General features: G+C 43.8%; 1 protein-coding gene across 1 annotated transcript; it reads left to right on the top strand.

The window, feature by feature from the left end:
* The first annotated feature begins 81 nt into the window (after positions 1 to 81).
* Positions 82 to 17,657, top strand: MPC1 (mitochondrial pyruvate carrier 1). Its single transcript, XM_040628047.1, has 5 exons — positions 82 to 264; positions 13,745 to 13,748; positions 15,920 to 16,016; positions 16,656 to 16,788; positions 17,140 to 17,657. Exons 1-5 carry the CDS (start codon positions 194 to 196, stop codon positions 17,162 to 17,164), a joined length of 330 nt encoding a protein of 109 aa, XP_040483981.1. The 5' UTR covers positions 82 to 193; the 3' UTR covers positions 17,165 to 17,657.
* Positions 17,658 to 22,120: the final 4,463 nt, after the last annotated feature.

Raw genomic sequence — 22,120 nt, 5'->3', positions numbered from 1 at the left:
CGCCGCCTCCCGCCCTGCCTCCTCCCATAGGTCGAGAGCCGGCCGGTGCGGCGCGGCCGTAAGGCGGAGCTGGCTGTCGTGAGGCGGGCCCGCGGGCGGGTGCGGTGTCCGAGCTGTCCGCTAGGTTGGGTGTCATTGGGCTCCGAGGAGCGGACGCGAGGGCAGTGTGGGCTGCCTGGTGTCGGGCACGGCCATGGCGGGCGCGCTGGTGCGGAAAGCGGCGGACTATGTCCGGAGCAAGGACTTTCGGGACTACCTCATGAGGTGACGAGACCCCCGGGCCCGACCCCCGGAACCACCGAGGGCTCCCGGAGGTCGGGTCCGCGCCGCGCGGGACGTGAAGCCACAAGGGCGCGGTAGCCGGGCAGCGGGGCAGCGGGGCGGTGGCCGGGCGGCGGGGCAGCGGGATAGGGACCGACGGGGCAGCGGGGCGGCGGCTGGCGGGGGCTCCGGGGCGGCCGGGCAGGAGACCGCGGGGCAGGAGACGGCGGGCAGCGGGAGGACCCTCGCCCCCGGCGCGGTTTCCTGGCTGTAAGTCGCCAGGCCCCCGAAGTCAGGCGGGGCTTGCTGCACCTGCCCGGCAGCTGCGCGCCCAGGTGTGCGGTGGCGGTGGCGGTGGCGGTGGCGGTGGCGGTGGCGGTGGCGGTGCCGGGATGTGGGAACGGGAGGCGCCAGCGGGAGGCGCTGTGAGAGCGCTGGTGAGCGCAGGTGCGCAGCAGGTGCGCTGCAGGTGCGCTGCAGGTGCGCGAACGCCTCTTCTGTAGTCACAGAAATACATACGCGGTCCACCTCGCCTTTCGGTTATCTCGTTTTAAAGATTTTCAGTTTAAGCGGGGAGGGAAATCAAATCTCACGTGTTTTTATATACGAATATTCTGCCAACCATGGTGGAGTATCTCCAAGGACATACTTTCTCTTACTTGATTTCCTTTCCAGTTAGAATCAAAGGGCATTGGCGGATGAAAGGCCTCAAGACACACTTTCTGTATTTTATTTTCACCTCGAGTCTTGAGATGCCTGTTTTTATTTCAGAATATTTAGAATAACTTGAAACAGTTTTAAATAGTTTTAGGTGTATAATTTTTAGTTTTCTTGTGTTGTAATTTTAAAGCCTAGATCGGTGTAGGGCTGCGTTTTGGTGTTTTTTTCTTTTTTTCAATAGTTAATAGTGTGGTAAAGAGGCAAAGTGATGACAGCTGAGGAGAAATAAGTCCTATAACCATCCAAAGGTACAGTGTGAAGGCAACTGAATTTTTGCCGATATAAAAGGATTAATTTTTAAGGCCTGGACTTTGTTGCAAATACTGTTTACTTCTAATTTTACAGAGCAGTACCATGAGAAATATAATTCAGTCTCAAATGATAGAGTAATTTTGGAAACAAGCTTCACTCCTGATTTTCCAGATAGGAAGTTTCTGTACTTAAATAGGACTGTGATTAATTAAGACAGATGTTCAGAGTGATTTATCAGATTAATGTGTTGGGAAAATCTGAGCAAGTAGTAATACGAGGATATGTTCTTAGTCCCTGCAGTTAAGTTTCTCTGGCTTTGAATGTTACCTTTTTTATTAATGTTTTCTGCTTTGGATAACGAGCCTTCCTAATCCTTAGGTACAGCTAAGGATAAAATTGCATAGAATAATTAGGAGTAAAGTAATTACACTTATTCATATTTTTAAAAAATACTGATGGTTATGTAATGTTCGTAATAGTGTTATGTAATGTAATAATAGGAATAGTTTGTTAAGTGTATTTTCCAGGAAGAGAGCCTGGTTTTCTATTTCTTATTTCTATTATTTTTACTATTCTATTTATTTTTCTTTTTTCCTCAAGTAGGTGGTTTTCTAAGAGCCAGGCTTTTCCATTAAATACTTTGACATATGGCTTACCCTTTTTTCTAAGATTAACTTCATGTGGCTTAATGTGTATATACTTTTTCCAGTGTTACTTTGAGTTAAGCTTTGACTAAATGAGGAAAAGAAGAGAATTGCAGTGTCTAGGAGGAGTGCTGCCTGCTAGGGCACCGGACAGAAGAACCACTTCTAACCAAGGGACTGCAAGCAAGTCCAATCCCAGTGGACCTCGATTACTGTGACATGGGTTTAATGATAATTCCCTACCTGGTTGAGTTTTTGAGAACGTTAAACTGGATGAGGGATGTGAAAATACTTGGAAACTCCAAATCACTGTTCAATTTATATTCTGCTATTTTTTGTGTGTGAGCAGAAACATTGTATACTGTTATGGAAAAAGTTAAAATCTTAAGTGTGAGGCGTGAAGCTCGTTGATTTTTGACCTGGAATTACTTTTGTGAACTGAATAGGTGGAGTGAGATGCCAGGCTTGTATTCCCTACCATTCTTGGAACAGTGGGATTTCCTGCCAGCATTGCCAGTGATGGAGTTTGAGGGCTGGTATCTGAACTCTCACCAGAAGATCTTTATTTAAGCTTTTTCTCCTAGAAAGAGAAACTCTTCCTCCTAGAACTTATCAGAGGAAAGTTTTCCCTCAGTGTTCTTCCAAGCCTCTTGCTCACAGCCCTGCTGTGCTTTTGTAAAGAAAAATGAAGCATAAAGAAGAAAATTTCATTTTGTCCCTTTTCTGGATCAGAAATGAGGTTCTGTGGGGCGCCTGGGTGGCACAGTGGTTAAGCGTCTGCCTTCGGCTCAGGGCGTGATCCTGGCGTTCTGGGATCGAGCCCCACATCAGGCTCCTCCGCTATGAGCCTGCTTCTTCCTCTCCCACTCCTCCTGCTTGTGTTCCCTCTCGCTGGCTGTCTCTATGTGTCGAATAAATAAATAAAATCTTAAAAAAAAAAAAAAAAAGAAATGAGGTTCTGTGTCTTCTCACTTCCTCAATAACTTGTTCTGTCTACTTTGCACTCCCTACCAACTGAAGATCTGGACTCCTTTTACAGCTTACTGGAGGGATATAGAGATTTTTCTAAACTAAAGCTGTTCCAGAATTTTAAGAATTATTTTTATAACATAGCTGGGTGTTTCAGCAAAAATTTAAAATCATATTTCATACAGATATTTAAAGTTCTGTCAATCACATTTTATGAGTAAGACTGAAATGTCTTTCTTACTAAAGTGGATTTCTAAGTGCATTTTTTCTTTTTTTCCCCCCCAAGTGTATTTTTTCTTTTTAAAGTTTTATTTTTAAGTAATCTCTACACCCAGTGTGGGGCTCCAACTCATAATCCTGAAATCAAGAGTAGCGTGCTCTACCAACTGAGCCAGCCAGGCACCCCTCTGAGTGTATTTTAAAATGTTGATTTTTTCCCACCGAGAAACAGGAGTTAAGGAAACAGGCTGTAACCATAGGTGGTGTGTGGACATTGATTGGATCCAGCATAGAAGAAAACAGCTGTAAAAGGCATTATCAGGACAACCAGGGACAATTAAAATAGGGTCTTAATATTAGATAATATTAAGTAATTACTGACAATTTTTATTAGAAGTGATTTACAGTATTATTAAACCCAAGTGATGAGTTAGAACTCTAGCCCTGGTGATTTTTAGCTGTGTGGTCCTGGGCAATTACTTACCTTCTGTGCTTTGGTAGCTGTTTACCAACATAACAGTGCTTCACAAGAGTAATATTCCATGTTTAATTCCCAGGGTTCTGGTACTCTGTTTTGGGGTGCCTTCCATCTCTCCTGTCACCGATTTCTTACCTTAATGAGGATCTTCAATCAAGAACTTCCTGGATCTCTATTACCTTTTTTTTTTTTTTTTTTTAAGTAATCACCATGCCCAACGTGGGACTTGAACTCATGACCCTGGGGTCAAGAGTCCTGTGCTCTACTGACTGAGCCAGCCAGGCATCCCCTATCTTTTTTTTTTTTTTTTTTTCTTCATATACCTTCTTGATGGAGTAAAAGAAGATAGCTCTTTTTGCTTTTGCTCTTCCTGTCCTCATGTCCTTTCATTCCTTCCCTGTCCTGAATTTTGGTTAGGAAGAATAAATGAGATTGAACAAATAAGTTCTGAGGTGTAGGACCTATGCTTTAATGATTGAGTCAGTAGCAGTCTATGCAGATTTACTCAACAGATTTATCCCCCTTCCTGAGAGGTGAACAGATATATGTGTATATGCATGTATGTATTTGAATATATACATGTAAAGGATGTTTTCTTAAGCAGAACCTAGATCATGGAGTGTTGTTAAATTCATTTGTCTGTTAGCACACTTACAAATCTGAAATTAATGAGGTGTTTGCTATGAAAATGCTTTAGTTAATAAGGTATGCTATTCTAATTTTAACTCCTTGTTTTCAGGAAAGCTTTAAAGATTTCTCCTTACTACCCAGGTGAGAAGTTGCAGTGGAACAACAGGAACCCTTTCCCAAATGATAGACTAGCAGAGCTGGAACAGACCTGAGGAGTCTGATAGTCCAACACCTCACTTGCCACATGAGAAACTGACATCTAGAGCAAACTTGAAACCCTCTGGACACCAAGTCTGTAGAGCCACGGCGGGAATGTCGGGTTAGGATTTAGAGGAAAATAGTAATGCACAAGAATGGTTTCAAAAAGAAGGTTGGGGCCCCTGGGTGGCTCAGTCACTTGAGCATCCGACTCTTGATTTCAGTTCAGATCGTGATCTCAGGGTCCTGAGGTCGAGCCCCGTGTCGGCTCCGTGTTTAACGCAGAGTCCGCTTTTCCCTTTCCCTCTGCTCCCCCCCCCCGCTCATTCTCTCTCTCACAAATTAATTAATTAATTAAATTTCTTTTAAAAAGAAGTAGGGTGTAGGGTACTTTGTGCCTCTCCTCTCTGCCACGCGGCTTCTGCTACCCTGCCCTTTGTTTTCCTTCCCCGCCGAGTAACTGACCTTCAACATGTCATGAAGCGGATAGTGTTGAAGCAGAATGGGCCACAAGAGAACCTTGTTGTCTGTACAGTCCAGTTTCCAGAGGTCTTTTCTGTCGTCCAGTTAGTTTGGACCAGCTAAATACAGTGGGACATCATATATTCTAGTTGTGGAAACTCCCTCATTTTAACTTGAATTAGAAAATCTGGTAAAACTTTGTGACAATAAATAAAACGGTGAGCGTTTTCAGGCTGCAGAACTGCAGCTTAGAGCATCCCAGACTCTTACCCCACTTTACTGTAAGTCGTGGCGTAAAGAGACTGTGCGAGGCTGTGGCTTGGATTCCTTTAGTCCTATCCAAGCAAGTTAACCGGTTACACAGACTACCAGTGCTCTCAGACAAAGCCAACAGCTCCTGTCTGTAATGTGAGGAAAATAAACTCAGATTGGCCGTTTTCAAACATTATGAAAATAAAAGTGAGCTTAGAAGAAATCTCGAACCCACCAATCACTTCTAAATTAAAGAGAAGAAGATAAGGTTTTGGGGGGTTTTGTTCTGTTTTGTTTTTAACCACATGGTGGTTGTCCTTCATCCTCATCCTCAACCAGGAAGGTTGAGCTTACCCCTGAGAGTTCAAGGTTGTAAGTGAACACAAGAAGAAAGACCCTTATACTTTTTTTTTTTTAACCTTCATGGAAATAAAAGCAGCATACCGAATAGAAAAATCAAGGTTGTTTTTGTTTTTGTTTTTAAAGATTTATTTATTTGAGAGCATGCGTGCACGCTGCTGAGGGGATAGGGAAGAGGGAGAGAATCTCAAGCGGACTCTGCACTGAGCACGGAGCCCAACTTGGGGCTCCATCTCATGACCCTGATATCATGACCTGAGCCGAAATCAAGAGTGGGACATTTAACTGACTGAGCCACCCAGGCGCCCCAAAACCAAGGATATTTTTACAGTTTTACATTACTCTCCCCAAATTGAAGTTTGTGTGTTGCTCATAAATTTATCATTCTTTGGAACAGATATTCATACACACTAAGAAGCTTTTCTTTTTTTCATTCACATGGCTCTGCGAAAATATGCATTCCAGATTTTCCGACTCGGTAGTTGATTCATGTTTTGGACAACTGACTAGAATTAAGGGATGTTGAGTTGTAGATCTGTGTATTTCCCAGTGTCGTTTCGAACGATTTTATTCTCTGATTGTTTTACAGTCATCGAATCACTAAGTAATCAACATGATGTTCTTTTCGAACAGAATTTTTATTCAACTTATTTAAACTCTAACAAAACAGCTCAGCCATTTCTCAGATCCCTCACTCCCTGCCTCTGGCAGCCCTCAATCTGTTCTCTGTGTCTACTGAGCTTGTTTGTTTGTTTGTTTGTTTGAGGATTACACGTACAAGGGAGATCACACGGTATTTGTCTTTCTCTGCCTTATTTCACTTAGCATAGTGCCCCTGAGGTCTGTCCATGTTGTAGCAAATGGTAAAACTGATATTTTGTTATGGCTGAGTAATATTCCGTTGTGTTTATGTACCACAATTTCTTGATCCATTCATCCATCAGGAGACACGTAGGTTGTTTTCATATCTTGGCTGTTGTAAATAATGCCTCAGTGAACATAGGGTATATATGTCTTTTCAAATTAGTGTTTTTGTTTTCTTCAAATACCCAGAAGTGGAATTGCTGGATCATATTTAATTCGATTTGAATTTTTTGAGGGACCACCATACCGTGTGCCACGGTGGCCACACCAGTTACACGCCCACCAACAGTGCGCAACCAGTTTATGTTCTCCACATCTTCGCCAACACCTAGTTTTAATATTGTTGATAGTAGTCATTGTACCAGGTGTGTGGTGGTACCTCGTGGCTTTGATTTGCGTTTGCATTTTCCTGATGATTAGTGAATGTTGAATATCTTTTCATGTACTATTGGCCATCTGTAAGTCTTTTTTGGAAAAAAAAATCTGTTCAGATATCTGCCCCTTTTTTAATCAAACTGGTTTTTTTTTTTTTTTTTTTTTTTTTTTTTTTTTGCTATTGGGTTGTAAGTTATGTATTTTGAATATTAGCCCTTTATCAGATACATGATTTGCAAATATTTTCTCCCATTCAATATGTTGCCTTTTCATTTTACTGATGGTTTCTTTTACTGTTCAGAAGCTTTTTAGTTTGATGTAGTCCTACTTACTTATTTTTGCTTTTGCTGTCAGATTCAGAAAATCATTGCCAAGACCAGTGTCAAGGAGCTTACCACCTAGTTTTCTTCTAGGAGTTTTATGGTTTCAAGTCTTACATTCAAGTCTTTAATCCATTTTTGTGTATAGCATAAGATAATGGGCCAGTTTCATTCTTTTGCATGTGGCTGTCCAATTTTCCCAATACTATTTATTGAAGAGACTGTCTTTTCGGCATGGTATATGGTATGTTCTTGGCTCCTTTATCATAAATTTATTGACCATATATATGTGTGGGTTTATTTCTGGGCTCTATTCTGTCCTATTGATCTCTGTTTTTATGCCAATACCATACTCTTTTAGTTACTACATCTTTGTAGTATAGTTTGAAATCAGGTAACCTGATGCCTCTAGCTGTGTTCTTCTTTTTTGAGATTGCTTTGCCTATTTGAGGTCTTTTATGATTCCATGCAAATTTTAGGGTTGTTCTATTTCTGTGGAAAATGCCGTTGGACTTTTGATAGGGATTTCATTGAATCTGTATAATTGCTTTGGATAGTGTGAACATTTTAGCAATATTAGTTCTTCCCATCCCTGAGCATGGAATAGCTTTGCACTTATTTGTGTCTTTAATTTCTTTCGCTCATGTCTTGTAGTTTTCAACATACAAGCCTTTCACCTTCTTGATTAAATTTATTCCTAGGTATTCTTTTTGATGCGATTGTAAATGGGATTTTTTAAAAATATATTTTGTTTATTTGACAGAGACAGAGCACAAGCAGGGGGAGGGATAGAGGGAGAGGGACAAGCAGACACCCTGCTGAGCAGGGAGTACCATGTGGGACTTGATCCCAGGACTCCAGGGTCACAACCTTAACATTTTTTGGTGGCATCTTCAGGGTTCTCTATATTATATCATGTCAATCGCAAATAGTAACAGTTTTTTCCTCTAAGTTTTTTTTTCTTAAGATTCATTTATTTGAAAGAGAGAGCACACGAGCAGGGTGAGGGGCAGAGGGAGAGGGAGAGAGATTCTCAAGCAGAGTCCCTGCTGAGTGTGCAGCCCAACTTGAGTCTCGATCTCAGGACTCTGAGATTGTGACCTAAGCCAAAATCAAGAGTCACTTAACTGACTAAGCCACCCAAGTGCTCCTTAAAGATTTTATTTTTAAGTAATCTGTACACCCAACATGGGGCTCGAGCTCACAACCTTGAGATCAAAAGTCATGTGCTCCACCAACCAAGCCAACCAAGTGCCCCACAAATAGTGACAGTTTTACTTTTTTCTTTCTAATATCAGTGCCCTTTCTTTTCCTTCCTAATTGCTCTGGCTAGGACATCCAATACTATGTTGAATAAAAGTGGCAAGAGTAGACATCCTTGTTCCCGATCTTGTTCTGAGTGCAGCATTAGCTGTGTGCTTGTTTTATGTGGTCTTTATTATGGTCAGTTACTGTTTTATCAGTACAGTCTCTGTTTCTGCTTTGTTGAGAGTTGTTATCAAAAATGAGTGTTCGGTTTTGTCAGATGTTTTTTCTGCATCTGTTGAGATACTTGTATTGTTTCTACCCTTCATTTTGTTAGTGTGGTGTGGTGTGGTGCCGCACGTTCATTTGTGGGTGTTGAACCATCCTTGATTCCCTAGAGTAAGTCTCACTTGATCATACTGTATCATCATTTTAATGTATTGTTGAGTTTGGTTTACTAATAGTTTATTGAGGATTTTTGCAGCTGTGTTCATCAGGGATATTGACCTGTAATTTTCCATTTTGTATGGCATCCTTGTTTAGTTTTGGTATCAGGGCAATGCTGGCCTTGTAAAATGTTTTTATAAGAGTTCTCCCTCTTCTAGCTTTTGGAAGTGTTTGAAAGGGATTGGTATTAATTCTTCATTGAATGTTTGGTAGAATTCACCAGTGAAGCTCTGTGGTCCTGGACTTCTGTTTATTGGGAGGTTTTTGATTACTGATTCAGTCTCTTCACTAGTAATCAGTCTGTTCAGATTTTCTATTTTATCATGATTCAGTTGTGGTAGGTTGTATGTTTCTAGGAATTTATCCATTTCTTCTAGGTTATCCAGGTTGTTTATGTACAGTTATTCATAGTAGTCTCTTACAGTCCCTTGTATTTCTGTGGTATCACTTTTAATCTCTTTTTCATTTCTGGTTTTATTTGAGTTCTCTCTTTTTTTTCTTGGTGAGTCTAGCCAAAGTTTTGTTTATCTTTTCAAAGAACCAGCTCTTGGTCGTATTGATCTTTTATCTTTTTTGGTTCTAATTTCATTTATTTCTGCTCTAATCTTTGTTATTTTTTTTTTATTTATTTATTTGAGAGAGGGAGAGAGCATGAGAGGGGGGAGGGTCACAGGGAGAAGCAGACTCCCCGTCAATCAGGGAGCCCGACATGGGGCTCAATCCCAGGACTCCAGGATCATGACCTGAGCTGAAGGCAGACAACCAACTGACTGAGCCACCCAGGCACCCCTAATCTTTTTTTTCTTCCTTCTAGTAACTTTGGGCTTTTTTTGTTCTTTTTATATACTTCCTCTAAGTATAATTTTAGGTTGTTTGAGACTTTTCTTGTTTCTTGAGGTAGGCGTTTATTGCTTTGAATGTCGTTCTTAGAACTGCTTTTGCTGCATCCCATAAATTTTGGTATGATACATTTCCATTTTCATCTGTCTCGAGGCATTTGTTTATTTCTTTGACCTATCAGTTACTCAGCATGTTGTTTAATCTCCATATATTTGTGAATTTTCCAGTTTTCTTCATGTAAATTTCTGGTTTCATATCACTATGGTTGGAAAAGATGCTTGATCTCAATCTTAAATTTATGAAGACTTGTTTTGTGGCCTAAGATATGATCTATCTTGGAAAATGTTCATGTTCCCTTAAGAAGAATATGTACTTTGTCGCTTTTGGATGAAGTGTTCTATATATATATATGTAAATCTGTTAACTTCATCTGGTCTAACTTGTCAGTTAAGGCCAATGTTGCCTTACCGGTTTTATCTGGATGATTTATCCATTGATGTAAGCAGGGTATTAAAGTCCTCTGCTGTTATTAAGCTGATGTCTCTTTCTCCCTTTAGGTATGTTAATATTAGCTTTATATAGTTAGATGCTCCTGTGTTGCAACTGTTAGGTCCCCTAGTTGGATTAACCCCTTTACCATTATGTAACACACTTTTTGGTCTCTTATTACAGTTTTTGTTTTAAAGTCTATTTTGTCTGATATCAGTAAAGATAACTCTATTCTTTTGGTTTCCATTTGCATGGAATCTTTTTCTGTCCTTTCATTTTAGTTTGTTCTTACATCAGAAGTGTTGTTGTACACAGCATGTAGATGAATCTTGTTTTTTTACCCATTCAGCTGTTCTTTTGATTGGAGAATTTAGTCTATTTACATTTAAAGGAGTTGTTGGTGGGTATGCGCTTATTGCCATTTTGTTTGTTTTTGAATATTTTTGTAGTTCTCTGTTATGTTGTTCTATCACTCTCTTCCTTTGTGGTTTGATGACCTTTATTTTTTGCTATTTACTCTAGGTTTTTGCTCTGTGGTTGTCATGAGGCTTATATATAACAGCCCATATCTGTTAACAGTTTTCAGTTGATAACAACTGTAAGTTTGGCCGGATTCTAAAGCTCAACATTCCCCCCCTGCCTTATTTTATGTTTTTGGTATATTTTACATCTTTTTATCTTGTCTGTCCCTTAACTAATTATTTTAATCATTGTTATTTTTACTATTTTTGTCTTTTAACCTTCATACTAGCTTTATAAGTAAGTAATCCACTTACCTTTACTATATTTATTTTTCCAGTGAGATTTATTCTTTCATATGTGTTCTTATTACTAATTAACCCTGTTTTTTTTAAGGCTAGTTTAATGGCGATGAACTTCTTTAGCTTTTGCTTGTCTGGAAAATTCTTTCTCCTCCAATTCTGAATAACTTTGCTGGGTGGGGTATTCTTGGTTGGAAGATCATTTTTTGTGTGATCACTTTCATACTGTAAAGTAAAGTAGAATTTGAACTGTTGTACAGTTCAGGAAGAGTCCTGAATTGAAAATTAAATTATCTCCAAGTTGACATTTTAGGTTTTTGGGGTTTTTAAAAGATTTTATTTATTTATTTGAGAGAAACAAAGATAGCAACATATATAGAGAGAGCATGAGCAGGGAGGAGAGGGAGAAGCAGTCTCCCCACTGAGCAGGGAGCCCGACACAGGACTCAATCCCAGGACCCTGAGATCAACGATCCAAGCTGAAGGTAGACACCCAACCAACTGAGCCACCCAGGTGCCCCAACATTTTAGGTTTTAAAACTACATCTTTTAAAATATTCTTATGGGGAAAAAATGTGCCACTGGTAATTTATAGCTAATTAAATATGGTTCTTTGTTCAGGATCTGAACTGGTCAGTTAAGGCCAATGTTGCCTTATCGATTTTATCTGGATGATTTATCCATTGATGTAAGCAGGGTATTAAAATCCTCTGCTATTATTAAGCTGATGTCTCTTATTAGCTTTAAGAATAGTGACACTGCAAAAAACAAAATATCCAGGCAAGAAATGGGCGGAAGATATGAACAGACGTTTCTCCAAAGTAGACATACAAATGGCCAACAGACCATTTTCATTATAATGAAAAAATGCTCAACATCACTCGGCATCAGGGAAATACAAATCAAAAAACCAAAATGATATATCACCTCACACCAGTCAAATGGCTAAAATTAACAAGTCAGAAAACAACAAATGTCAGCAAGGATGCAGTGAAAGAGGAACCCTCTTACACGATTGATGGGAATGCAAACTGGTGCAGTCACTGTGGAGAACAGTATGGACGTTCTGCAAAAAGTTAAACATAGAGCTACACTTTGGCCCAGCAATTGCATTACTGGGTATTTATCCAAAGGATATAAACACAGTGATCTGAAGGGGCACCTGCACCCCAATGTTTATAGCAACAATGTCCACAATAGCCAAAATACGGGAAGAGCCCAGATGATGTCTATTGACAGATGAATAGCTAAAGAAGATGTGGGATGGATGGATGGATAGATAGATAGATGATGGAATATTACGCAGTAATCAAAAAGAATGAAAACTTGCCATTTGCAACAATGTGGATAGAACTATAGGGTCTAATGCTAAGTGAAATAGAGAAAGACAATTATCGTATGATCTCACTCATATGTGGAATTTAGGAAACAAAACAGATGAACATAGTGGAAGGGAAGGGAAAATAATAAAAGATGAAAATAGGGAGACAAACCGTAAGAGAGTTTTAACTCTAGGGAACAAACAGGGCTACCAGAGGGGAGATGAAAGGGGGGCTGGGGTAACTGGGTGATGGGCATTAAGGAGGGCACGTGATGTAATGAGCACTGGGTGTTATATGCAACTGATGAATCACTGAATTCTACCCCTGAAACTAACAACAACAAAGAACAGTGGCACTGCGGGTGGGTGTAGTCCACAGTCCACTACGTGTGCCGTCTGATGTGGTAAGGCAGTCCACCCCTTCCGCCGCAAAGACCCTGCAGAGTTTGGACTTCCTGTGAAATAGTCTTGGTAACACAGTCTGTTACCACAGCTGAAAGATAATTTGTTCAAACAATTCACTTAACATCAAAAGGCTCTTTCTAGGCTTCTTGTATTTCATAGTAGAACCTATTTGAAGAATACTATTAGCACTGTCAACAGATATTTTCACGCTGGAAATGAGAACCTTCTCAACCTCTAAGTCAAAATGGTGAGAAGAGCCATTTGGATGTGTGTTTATAAAGGATTTTTATAATTTTATTTCACTAACTCTTTCAACACATAAACTTTAAGATTTTGCTGTATAGAACAATTAATCTATATCCTGCAAAAAGAATTGCCATTTCAGAAATAGGAGTAATTCATTATAAAACTTTTGATATATTTTTAAATGGTACCAGGTTTAACATTCAGAAAAACACAATGTTGAAAGTTTTTACTATTCATTCACTCACCAAATACTTTTTGAATGCCTTGTAAATGCCAGGCACTGTTTGAGGTTCCAGAGTTTTAGAAGTGAACAAAATGTAAAATTACGTGTCTGTTTTTAGGGGCTTTCGTTCTGGTGATAACTCGTTAGCACAAATGGTGAGCTCGCCATTACTAGAGTTCCGCAGCACTGTGTGTCTCCCAGCCTCGCCATTTCCAGATCAGCCTGCGCCGAGCCATCTCAGCCGTGAGCCACAGACGGCAGCGGACATCGTCCTGGTGGCTGCTCCGAATGACACGCACCACGGATGCCAACACACACTAGATCTCAGACACTTAGTACAAGAAGGAATGTAAAATACCACATCGCTAAGTTTTTGTTGAGTGCGTGTTCACATGAAAATATATTTGATACATTAGAATAAATTTAATAAAATTCTGTAGTTTCTTTTTACTTCTAATGTGGCTTCTAGAAATTTTAAAATTACGTATGTGGCTCCTAGTAGGTGACTTGCATTATATTTCTATTGGACAGCTTCACTCTGAGGCTTGCGTTCATTTTCATAAAACTGCGGTTTAATTTCGTTGGGTCAAAGTTGTTAGGAATGTGTGCTGCTCAGCTTGGCGTTCTGCTGCTGAAACGTAACCACACGTGTGAGGTTGAAGTAACCTAAAAGAACCGAAGTCTTCCAAAGCATCTGATCTTTGTTTTTTTTCTTCCCCCCACATCTCTCCTGTCTGAACCTTGGGGACTCCTCACAAAATAGTACGGTAAGAAAACTGTTCTACTTTATTTCAGGCTCTTGCAGACTTTGTGCATTGCCAGACTTACGGACAGCAGCCCTGGCTTCCTTTGCTTGAGCTAGCACGTGCAGCCGCCGTGCCTGGTGGCTCTCCCAGTGGCCCCTTGGTGGTCCTCGTCCACTCTGGGTGCTCAGTCCTGGCAGGACCAGTGCATCGACTGCTGAGCTGAGGCAGCCTGGACCAAACGCATATTTCCAAACAGGGAAGTGAGAACTGGGAGCTTGCGCTAGATAGGAAGGATGCATTGTTAACTTCCTAAGGTTGGATCTTTTAGTAAACTAGTGTTGAGATCATTTTTACCTTTCATGTTCTTTTTAAGAAACCTGTTTTAAGTGTATCTCAGTGTTCATCATCACTGTGTGTATATCGCCCCTAACTTGCAGAACTCTGTTCACGCATAACAGTCCTCACACTAGAACCTATAACGCCACCATTTGAGTGCAGGTGCCCCAGGGCGACTTGAGGTGTCAGATTTATGCCATGGTCCTGCCCGTTGGCTCCGGCTGTGGGCGGAGACGCCTTTGTGCCTGGTGATGGAGAAACCGCCAGGCTCTGTTCCAGCCCCAGGTCTATGGATGAGAAGGTAGACATCGGAACCAACATGCAGAGCAGAGTTGTGGAAAGAGATGAACTAGAAAAAGATGAAACTAGACCAAAGTGGAGAAAGGCCTGGTCAGTAGGGGACAAAAGGGAGACACTGGCATGACAGGGAGCTGAGAAAGGAAGTACCTCCCAGGAAAAGGACAGGTGGGGAAAGAAGGCAGCCAGTAAGGGAAGTCAAGGCACTTTCCCTCTCCAGACCTCTCCCACAGCTCTGGTGGGGAGGAGGGGGGGGAAATGGCCACCCCATGTCCAGGTATAAGAAATTACAGTTCCAGCAGTGTGGGTCTTCCTGAGATAATAGCCAGTCCGAACACAGGAGGACTCATTAGCCACCCCAGATCCTCCGAGATTGTTTACACCAGCTGTGTCTGATTTACGGGGTCATAACTCACCTGTAGACGCTTCTGGGCTTCGCGTGTTGGCCCCGTGGGAGCTCTGGCGCGTTACAGCTCCTTAAGGCCTGGGCCTCCTGTTTATATCGAAGCGTGTTAAGTAAGCATTTCGAAATATTCTCCTATCATGCCAAATGTAATTCTCATTTATTTTTCTTGCATTTCTCTGATTTCCTACTTCTTAATGGAATTTCAGATTTTAATGTCTCCTGGTCAATGTTAGAAATGCATTCAGCAGTCTGAATTTATCTTAAATGCTCTGACAGCAGAAGTGGATCCCTGATTCATAGTCTGATAACTAAAAAGGGTGTTCAGCCAACAATGTGTGGTTTCTTTCATACTTTAAAGAATTGCAAATTATTCATTCATAAAAGAATTTTTAATTTAATGGGAGAAGCCACTGAACTTAGTTCAGCCTCAGAACTTAAATCGATTGGATGTTGCTGCTGTTAACACAGACGATGTCATTTTGCTGTCCTGGGATGGCTGCTGTCACAGCATGAAAACTGTTGAGCCTTTTCTAAACGTAGGTTGTTGCTAGGACTTCGAAAGTATCTTCCACTCTTAATTTCTTATTATCTTTGGGGTTCCAAGTGGAGATTTCCAGGCTCTCTGATCTAAATAGAGCTCATAGGAGCTGAAAAGCCAGTTCTCCCCTTTTACGTTGCTTTCTTCAGAAACGATCTCCAATCTAGGATCAGCATTGTAAGAGATACAAATATCTTAATGAAAATTTGAAAAAGAGGTTTTGATAGATGTAAGCATTACATTATCGAGAATAGTTGTAAGGAGGTTTAAATTGTGGCCAGCGGGAATTGGGTAAGAAGTTAATCTGATTTAAAGTTCTCTCAGTGGGACAGAGATTACCTAGCGGTAAGCTGGAAGTTGATGGGGACCTTGGTGAACGGCCAAGTCCTTTCTGACTCGGGGCTCACCCTGGAAGAGCCGCCGATGTCCAGGCAAACCCTGGAATAGTCCATGCCCAGATGTTAACCGGCCATCTGTTGACCAGTAAACCTGCACGATGTAAACGTGAAGGTTCATTTCCATCGTTTCCATTATCGTTTAAAGGAAGAAATTGCAGCTGTTCACAGCCCCGCCTTATCCTTCTCCTTTACTCTTCCCTTCCTCTCATTTTTGTAGCATTTCTGGGGCCCTGTAGCCAACTGGGGTCTTCCCATTGCTGCCATCAATGACATGAAAAAGTCTCCAGAGATTATCAGTGGGCGGATGACATTTGGTAAGGACACAGATTTGAATAATTGGGAGGACTTTAATACATATAATTATAGCATAATATGGCTCCTGTTTCCATTCGAGGTTTGTAGCTCCAGGTACTACAGTCAGTATTGGAAAGTTACGTACGGAATATGATGGCATGGAAGGGTGTTGCTTGTGCATGGGGAGGAAAAAACGGTGTTGTTTTGAAGTATTTATGCAGGAAGTGTTAGGGTCCTGTACATACAACTGAAGAATGTGTCCTCTTGAATTTTATTTGGAAGAAGTGGCTTCAAGTTTACTTGCCATCCCGATATTTGACCATAAAAGTCTTGTTGTGGGAATTAAGTAGCAATTCTTTCAGACAATGGCTTGCGAACAATTCTAAGGGGACAGAAAAAGCAGCTAGAACTAACAGCCCACTCTCGCAAACAAACATGTCCCTGAAATGTTTGCTAAGTAAAGTACCTACCAGTAGAGTAAATTTAGGATGAGCTTCCCAGTCGTGGGAGCATTTAGCAACAACTTGTATCATCCGTGCAAAGTTTTAGCAGAAGAGATTCTTTTGCTGGTGAAGGCAGTCGAGCCACTGATCAGTGACGGCGCCAGCCCCGAGTCCGCTAGGTTGTGAGTCATTGCTGTGCTCTGATGTTTCCGGCAGCCCTGTGTTGTTACTCCTTGACATTCATGAGATTCGCCTACAAGGTACAGCCTCGAAACTGGCTTCTGTTCGCTTGCCACGCCACAAACGAAGTAGCCCAGCTCATTCAGGGAGGACGCCTTATCAAACACGAGTAAGCAGATCCCGATTTTTTCGTTTCTGGTTTGAGAAATTGGGGAGAATGAAACTCACATCTTGAGGCCTTGGGGGGCTGGCGGTGAGTGTGTGCGTACAGAGATATGTGTTTGCAGTTGGGGAAACTGGATTCTAGCAAAAATGTGCCGTTGGAAAAGAAAAAATCTGCTGAATTTAAAACAGTGATTGGTCAGTGAATGCACTGCAAATTAACATGAAATAGGGTATTACCATTTTTATAAAATTATAAGTTGAAATAAATGTAAAGGTGTCTTAACACCATCCAAGGCCTTTGAGGCTGGCAGTGAAATTTGCTTCTCATTGAATTTTTCTTTGTGTTTATTTCCAGGATGAGTAAAAAGGCATCAGCATAACAGTGGAAAGTGAGAAACCAGGTGTTCCGAGGGACAGCCTCGCCCACGCCGCTGCGTCACAGAATCCGTGCTCAGAATAGCCTTGCTAAGGAAAAGAAGCTGAATGCTATTTTTACTAACCAATTTTTCTAGAAATAGCTGAGAGTCCCTAAACCAACTCTCTGCTGCCTTACACATATTGAATATTTTACTTCTCTTCATAAAGAGTAGCTCAAAATATGCAATCAATTTAATAATTCCCAATGATGGTTTTATCTGCAGTAATATGTATATTACTTGGTAGAATTTACTTAATGAAAAACTGAATAGAGAAAATTTGTAATTCTTAGCACTCAAGTACTCAGAATCCTTAACTCTTTACTGACCACGAGCCCACTGACTGGCCACGGCCACTGTCCTGGCCGGCGTTAGAGAACGTGTCTGTGCTTCCGTGCGGTGTGTATGTTCAAGTGCTGTAACTTAAAGGCAATAAATGACTTAAATATTTGTCAAACGAGTGTGATGAAATATTTTGCTGTTGAGAAACAGCAGAACTGTAAGATCCCTGGAAAGATCGTTGTGGGTAAGAGGGTGGAGCGCCTGGAAAGGTATCCCAGTGGCTGGAGGGAGGGGTGGCAGGCTGGAGGGCCGGCCTCTGGACAGTGCCCACCGGTACTCAGAGAACCGAGCTGCGTCCCGGGGCTGGGGACACGGGCGCCTGGCGGGAGGGGGGCAGTCAGCTGGGGAGCCCACAACGAACACAGGCTTACAGGTCAGCTCACGTTATGCAGCGAAGTCGGGCTGTAAGGGCTCCTCCGTGCATGGTCGCAGCGCCTTCTGTTCCGGGCGGCAGGGGTGGCTGAGAGCAGCAAAGGCACAGCAGACTCAGGCGGGGTGTGCGCCCCGAGTCGTTTCTCTGCGGCCGCTTGTTTTTCTGGACAGGTGCAAGATCATTGACAACGCGTTTTTATCTGTGTTCTCTCGTGCAAGCTGCACACAGGCCGGGAGGGGGGGCAGGCAGGACAGGTGCTGCTTCCCTTTTGTGGGTGAGGGAGAGCGGCTGGGAGCAGGGGGCGTCATGTGGGCCCCTGGCCATCAGCCGCACCGGCCACCGCATCCTTGATACCCTCGGGCTCATCGCTCCACAGTGGACCGGCTGCAGTGGGTGAGAGGCTGGACTGGCTTCGGGAAGTTCATACAACGCCTTCTACTCTAAAGCAAGTACCATTGCTTGTGAGAGACCCAAACTGCAGGGGCGTAGAAAGTACCCCTGAAACCCTCCTGGCCTTTGCGCTTGTCCCCTCCCCCACACCAGCCACTGCTGTGTCTGTGGTTTAGGATCTTCCTCCTTCGTCACCTTAGAAGAATTCTCCTCTGCCCGCTCGTGTGCTCATGGGAGCAAGGGCCTCTCCGCACCTCTGAAGCCCCGAGGGCCCCAGGGACCTTGGTGCACATGCAGACATGAGAGCAGGAAAGGCCGCGATGACTTCGAGTTTGCAGGCCGCCTCAGTGGACCTTGCCTGTACACCCCACGAGAAAGTATGGAGAGGCCGGCAAGGTCACTTCTCTCCAACAGCTGCTTCTGACATGAGCGGGAGACCTGCAGAGGGACCCAGAGGAGCTCTCGGGAGGCAAGGACGTGCAGATGCAGAAGTCGCACGAGGAAGGAGGGCCCAGTGCCCGTGGGAGCCGGGAGACTCACCATCCCGTGGAAAGGAATGAAGGGCCCACACCGGTCTCTGATCTTGTCCCTGGCTCCCCCAGAGCAACCGTAGTGCCAACCGTCTGCCTTCCTTGCCGAGTGCTTACAGGGATGAAGGCGAGGAACGGGTGAGCCGAGAAGCAGCGAGGACGGGGAGGAAGGGTTTACAGCCGTGAAAAGGGGCGAAGCGTTCACTCCCGGGATCGGGTTCCTGAGCTCATCCCGCATCCGCCCGTGTGTGAGACAGTACGTCCAGAGCATGATTCCTTTGGGTCTCTTGTTTTAAAGGTTCTTGGTTGCTTTAAAATTGCCAGTGTCCATCATTAGCAAAAAGGACACTTCCAGCAACAGGGTATTCAGCACTGGTTGCGAGAAGCCTGCGGGTTCTCTGCATGCGTCTCCCCGCACTCGGAGGCGGGCGCCGTCCTGGCTGCAGGGACTGCGAGGCCTGGGCCAGCTCCAGCTCTTCCTGCTTTTACCCGGGACTCGGCAAGGGTGGTCTCCTAGGGATGCTTGCGGTGTGTGATCACAAGTGGTGGTGTTTGCTCTGCACTCAGGGCAGTGTGCACCGTGACGTGCGTCAGCTCCGGTCCCTTCCCTGCTCGGTCGTGAATGCGGGCGACAGAACGGAGCCGGCCCTCCCGGAAGTCCTGCTCCGCCACTCAAGTGCAAAGACGGGATCAGGTGAGGCAACACTGGATCTACCTTAAGAAGCCCAGTAAGGCATATTGATGATGTTCCCTTACCGCCTATAACGTTCTCTCTAGAAGTAGTGCACAGGGTGCGAAGTCTTTCTCATGTCTGATAATAAAATGAAGAGAGGTGGTGAGGACGCAGAGGCGCCGTGTCGCGCTTCCAAGGGGAGGCTGGCACGAGCCGGCGAGGCTGACGTGCGTGTGGTTTCAGCAACACGGCGTCTCCTTCCTTGTGATAGCTCCGTGGGGTGGAGGTGACCATCGCCCAGCACTTCCTGCACGACGCAGACTGTCGGCCGCAGACAGCGGGTGTCCTGGCACGGGCTGCACTTGGCCGTTGTGGCCCCATGAGGAAACCAGAGAATCAACCGCCTTTTGTTTCCTAATCCCCCCTCAGCCCAGCTCAGCGCTGCACCGTGTCCCAGGCACCCGGCAGGGGTGAGGTCCTGCCCGCCCATCTCAGGCTGCGCTCAGTCACTCCCGGTCCTTTTACAGTCGCAGGCTGGCTCTGCAGAGGCTTTCCGGATCCTTCTGTAGGGAGTGTTTACAGACCAGAGAGGTAGGAAGTGCGAGTCCTTACATCTGAGGCCCCCACACGTCCACATGGGGTCACATTACTTAGAAGTCGCTTGATGGCCTCAAAGATGAGACCCTTTCCAGGTCCGGAGGAGAAGCCGGCCTCGAGACCGCGTGATCTAAAGCAAAGCCCCGGTGACGGGGGCTGGAGCCGTCGGGCAGCGGGGGGAGAGCAGACGGCAGGGGTCTGCGCGGAAGGTGGCCGTCCTCGTCCCCCCTCGGCAGCTGCCGAGAACTGACCACCGCCAGGCCGGCTCGCCGGACTCCCGGGGTTTGGGTTGGTTTTGGTGGATTCACAGAAGCCACAGAAACATGGCATGAGGACGAGCTACTGACAGCTGCACGACAGAAGCTTTGTCACGAGAGCTCTAATCGGCCTCCCCCGCAGGCAGAGCAAGCCGTTCTCAGTAGCCGGCAGGCCCGGCCCTAACGGCTGTCCGTCCGTCTGCGGCAGACGGGGCCATACTGCGGCCCGACGGGCCCCTCCGCCTGAGCGAGCAGTTCTGGGACGGCTGCATCTTCTGTTTCCCAGCCAGCCCTCCCCGGAAGGGGGTAGCTCCCCCCCAACCAGGGCTGCAGACGTCACACGCGGGGAGGGCGGGACACACCTGCTCCATTCTCTCCTCTTCCACCTGATTGTACAAGCAAGGGACTGCTTCAAAAGCTGTTTCACGTGTAAGAGATTACTGGGGGGGTGGGTTCTGGCTTTTTCTTTTTTGAACATAAATCTAGACTCATGAATTTTCCCAGATTTAATGTGGTTTTATCAACTTGGGTTATTCTGCTTTTTGTATTTTTGTGTTTGTTTTGTTTTTCATAGCTCGTTCTTCCCTCCTCCCAGCCCTAGCTGGAGAAAAAAAAATTATTATATTTTTAAAATTTTTCTTTAAGTGAGCTTTCTGTCCAGTGTGGAGCTTGAACTCAGGACCCTGGATTAAGAGTCACATGTTCCACCAACTGAGCCAGCCAGGCGCCACTTAGAGAAAATATTTTTAACCACATTGGCTGGTGGCATGAAAAACTGTGGAAGTAAAACATACATTTGCCAATATGGGAATAATTAATTCATTCAATAAGCATTATTGGATAAAGACTTCATCCTGTTTAAGTCAAAATATAAACAGATACACAGAGAGGAAGACAGGACTAGAAAGGTGTTCACTGAAATATTAACATTGGTTTGGGTGGTTTGTTGAAGATGACTTTTACAATTGGAATGAACTTACTTTTAAAGGAAAACAATCTGGGGCGCGGGTGGCTCAGTTGGTTGGGCGTCTGACTCTAGGTTTCAGCTCAGGTTGTGATCTTGGGGTTGTGGGATTGAGCCCCACGTCAGGCTCTGCACTCAGCAAGCAGTCTGTTTGAGATGCTCTCTCTCCTTCTCCCTTTGCCCTTCCTACTCGTGCTTTCTCTCTCTCAAATAATTTAATTAATTAGTTTTTTAAATGAAGGAAAACAATCTTGTCATGCATTCTGCATTGTTTTAGATATCGGGAGATTATTAGTAAAAGAAAAATGTCTGAAAGAGCTACCCACCTCCAGCAGATGGGAAGTTCAATATTATTGGAGAGTAAAAGCTACATCCCAGTAAAGTTGCAATTAATTTAACATGATAAATTTGTGGCTAATTACAAATGTAATCACAGTTTACAGAAGAGGAAAAGGGTGGAGCGGAGTCTGGAGAGCCAGAGGTTCATGCAGAAAATGGGGTTTTCTCTTGGGATCCTGGATCTGGTGACCCAATGTGAATGTACAGATGTTAAAAGGCTAAGTGGTAGGATTTGTGAAAGACTTAATTTGGGTGAAGTCTGAAGTAAGTGTAAATTTTATCATTTTTTATTGAGGTGTAATTGACATATGAGTTTCAGGTGTACGACAGACCGATCTGACGTTCGTATGTGCGCAAAGTGATCACGGCGAGTCTGTTAACATCCCCCACAACACAGCTACAGAACGTTTCTGCTTGTGATGAAGATGTTAAGATCTACTCTCTTGGGATGACTG

Source organism: Ursus maritimus, unplaced genomic scaffold (assembly GCF_017311325.1).
Source record: "Ursus maritimus isolate PB19 unplaced genomic scaffold, ASM1731132v1 scaffold_13, whole genome shotgun sequence".
NCBI lineage: Eukaryota > Metazoa > Chordata > Mammalia > Carnivora > Ursidae > Ursus > Ursus maritimus.
Note: the sequence above shows the minus strand (reverse complement) of the source record. Positions and strands in the feature narration are given on the sequence as shown.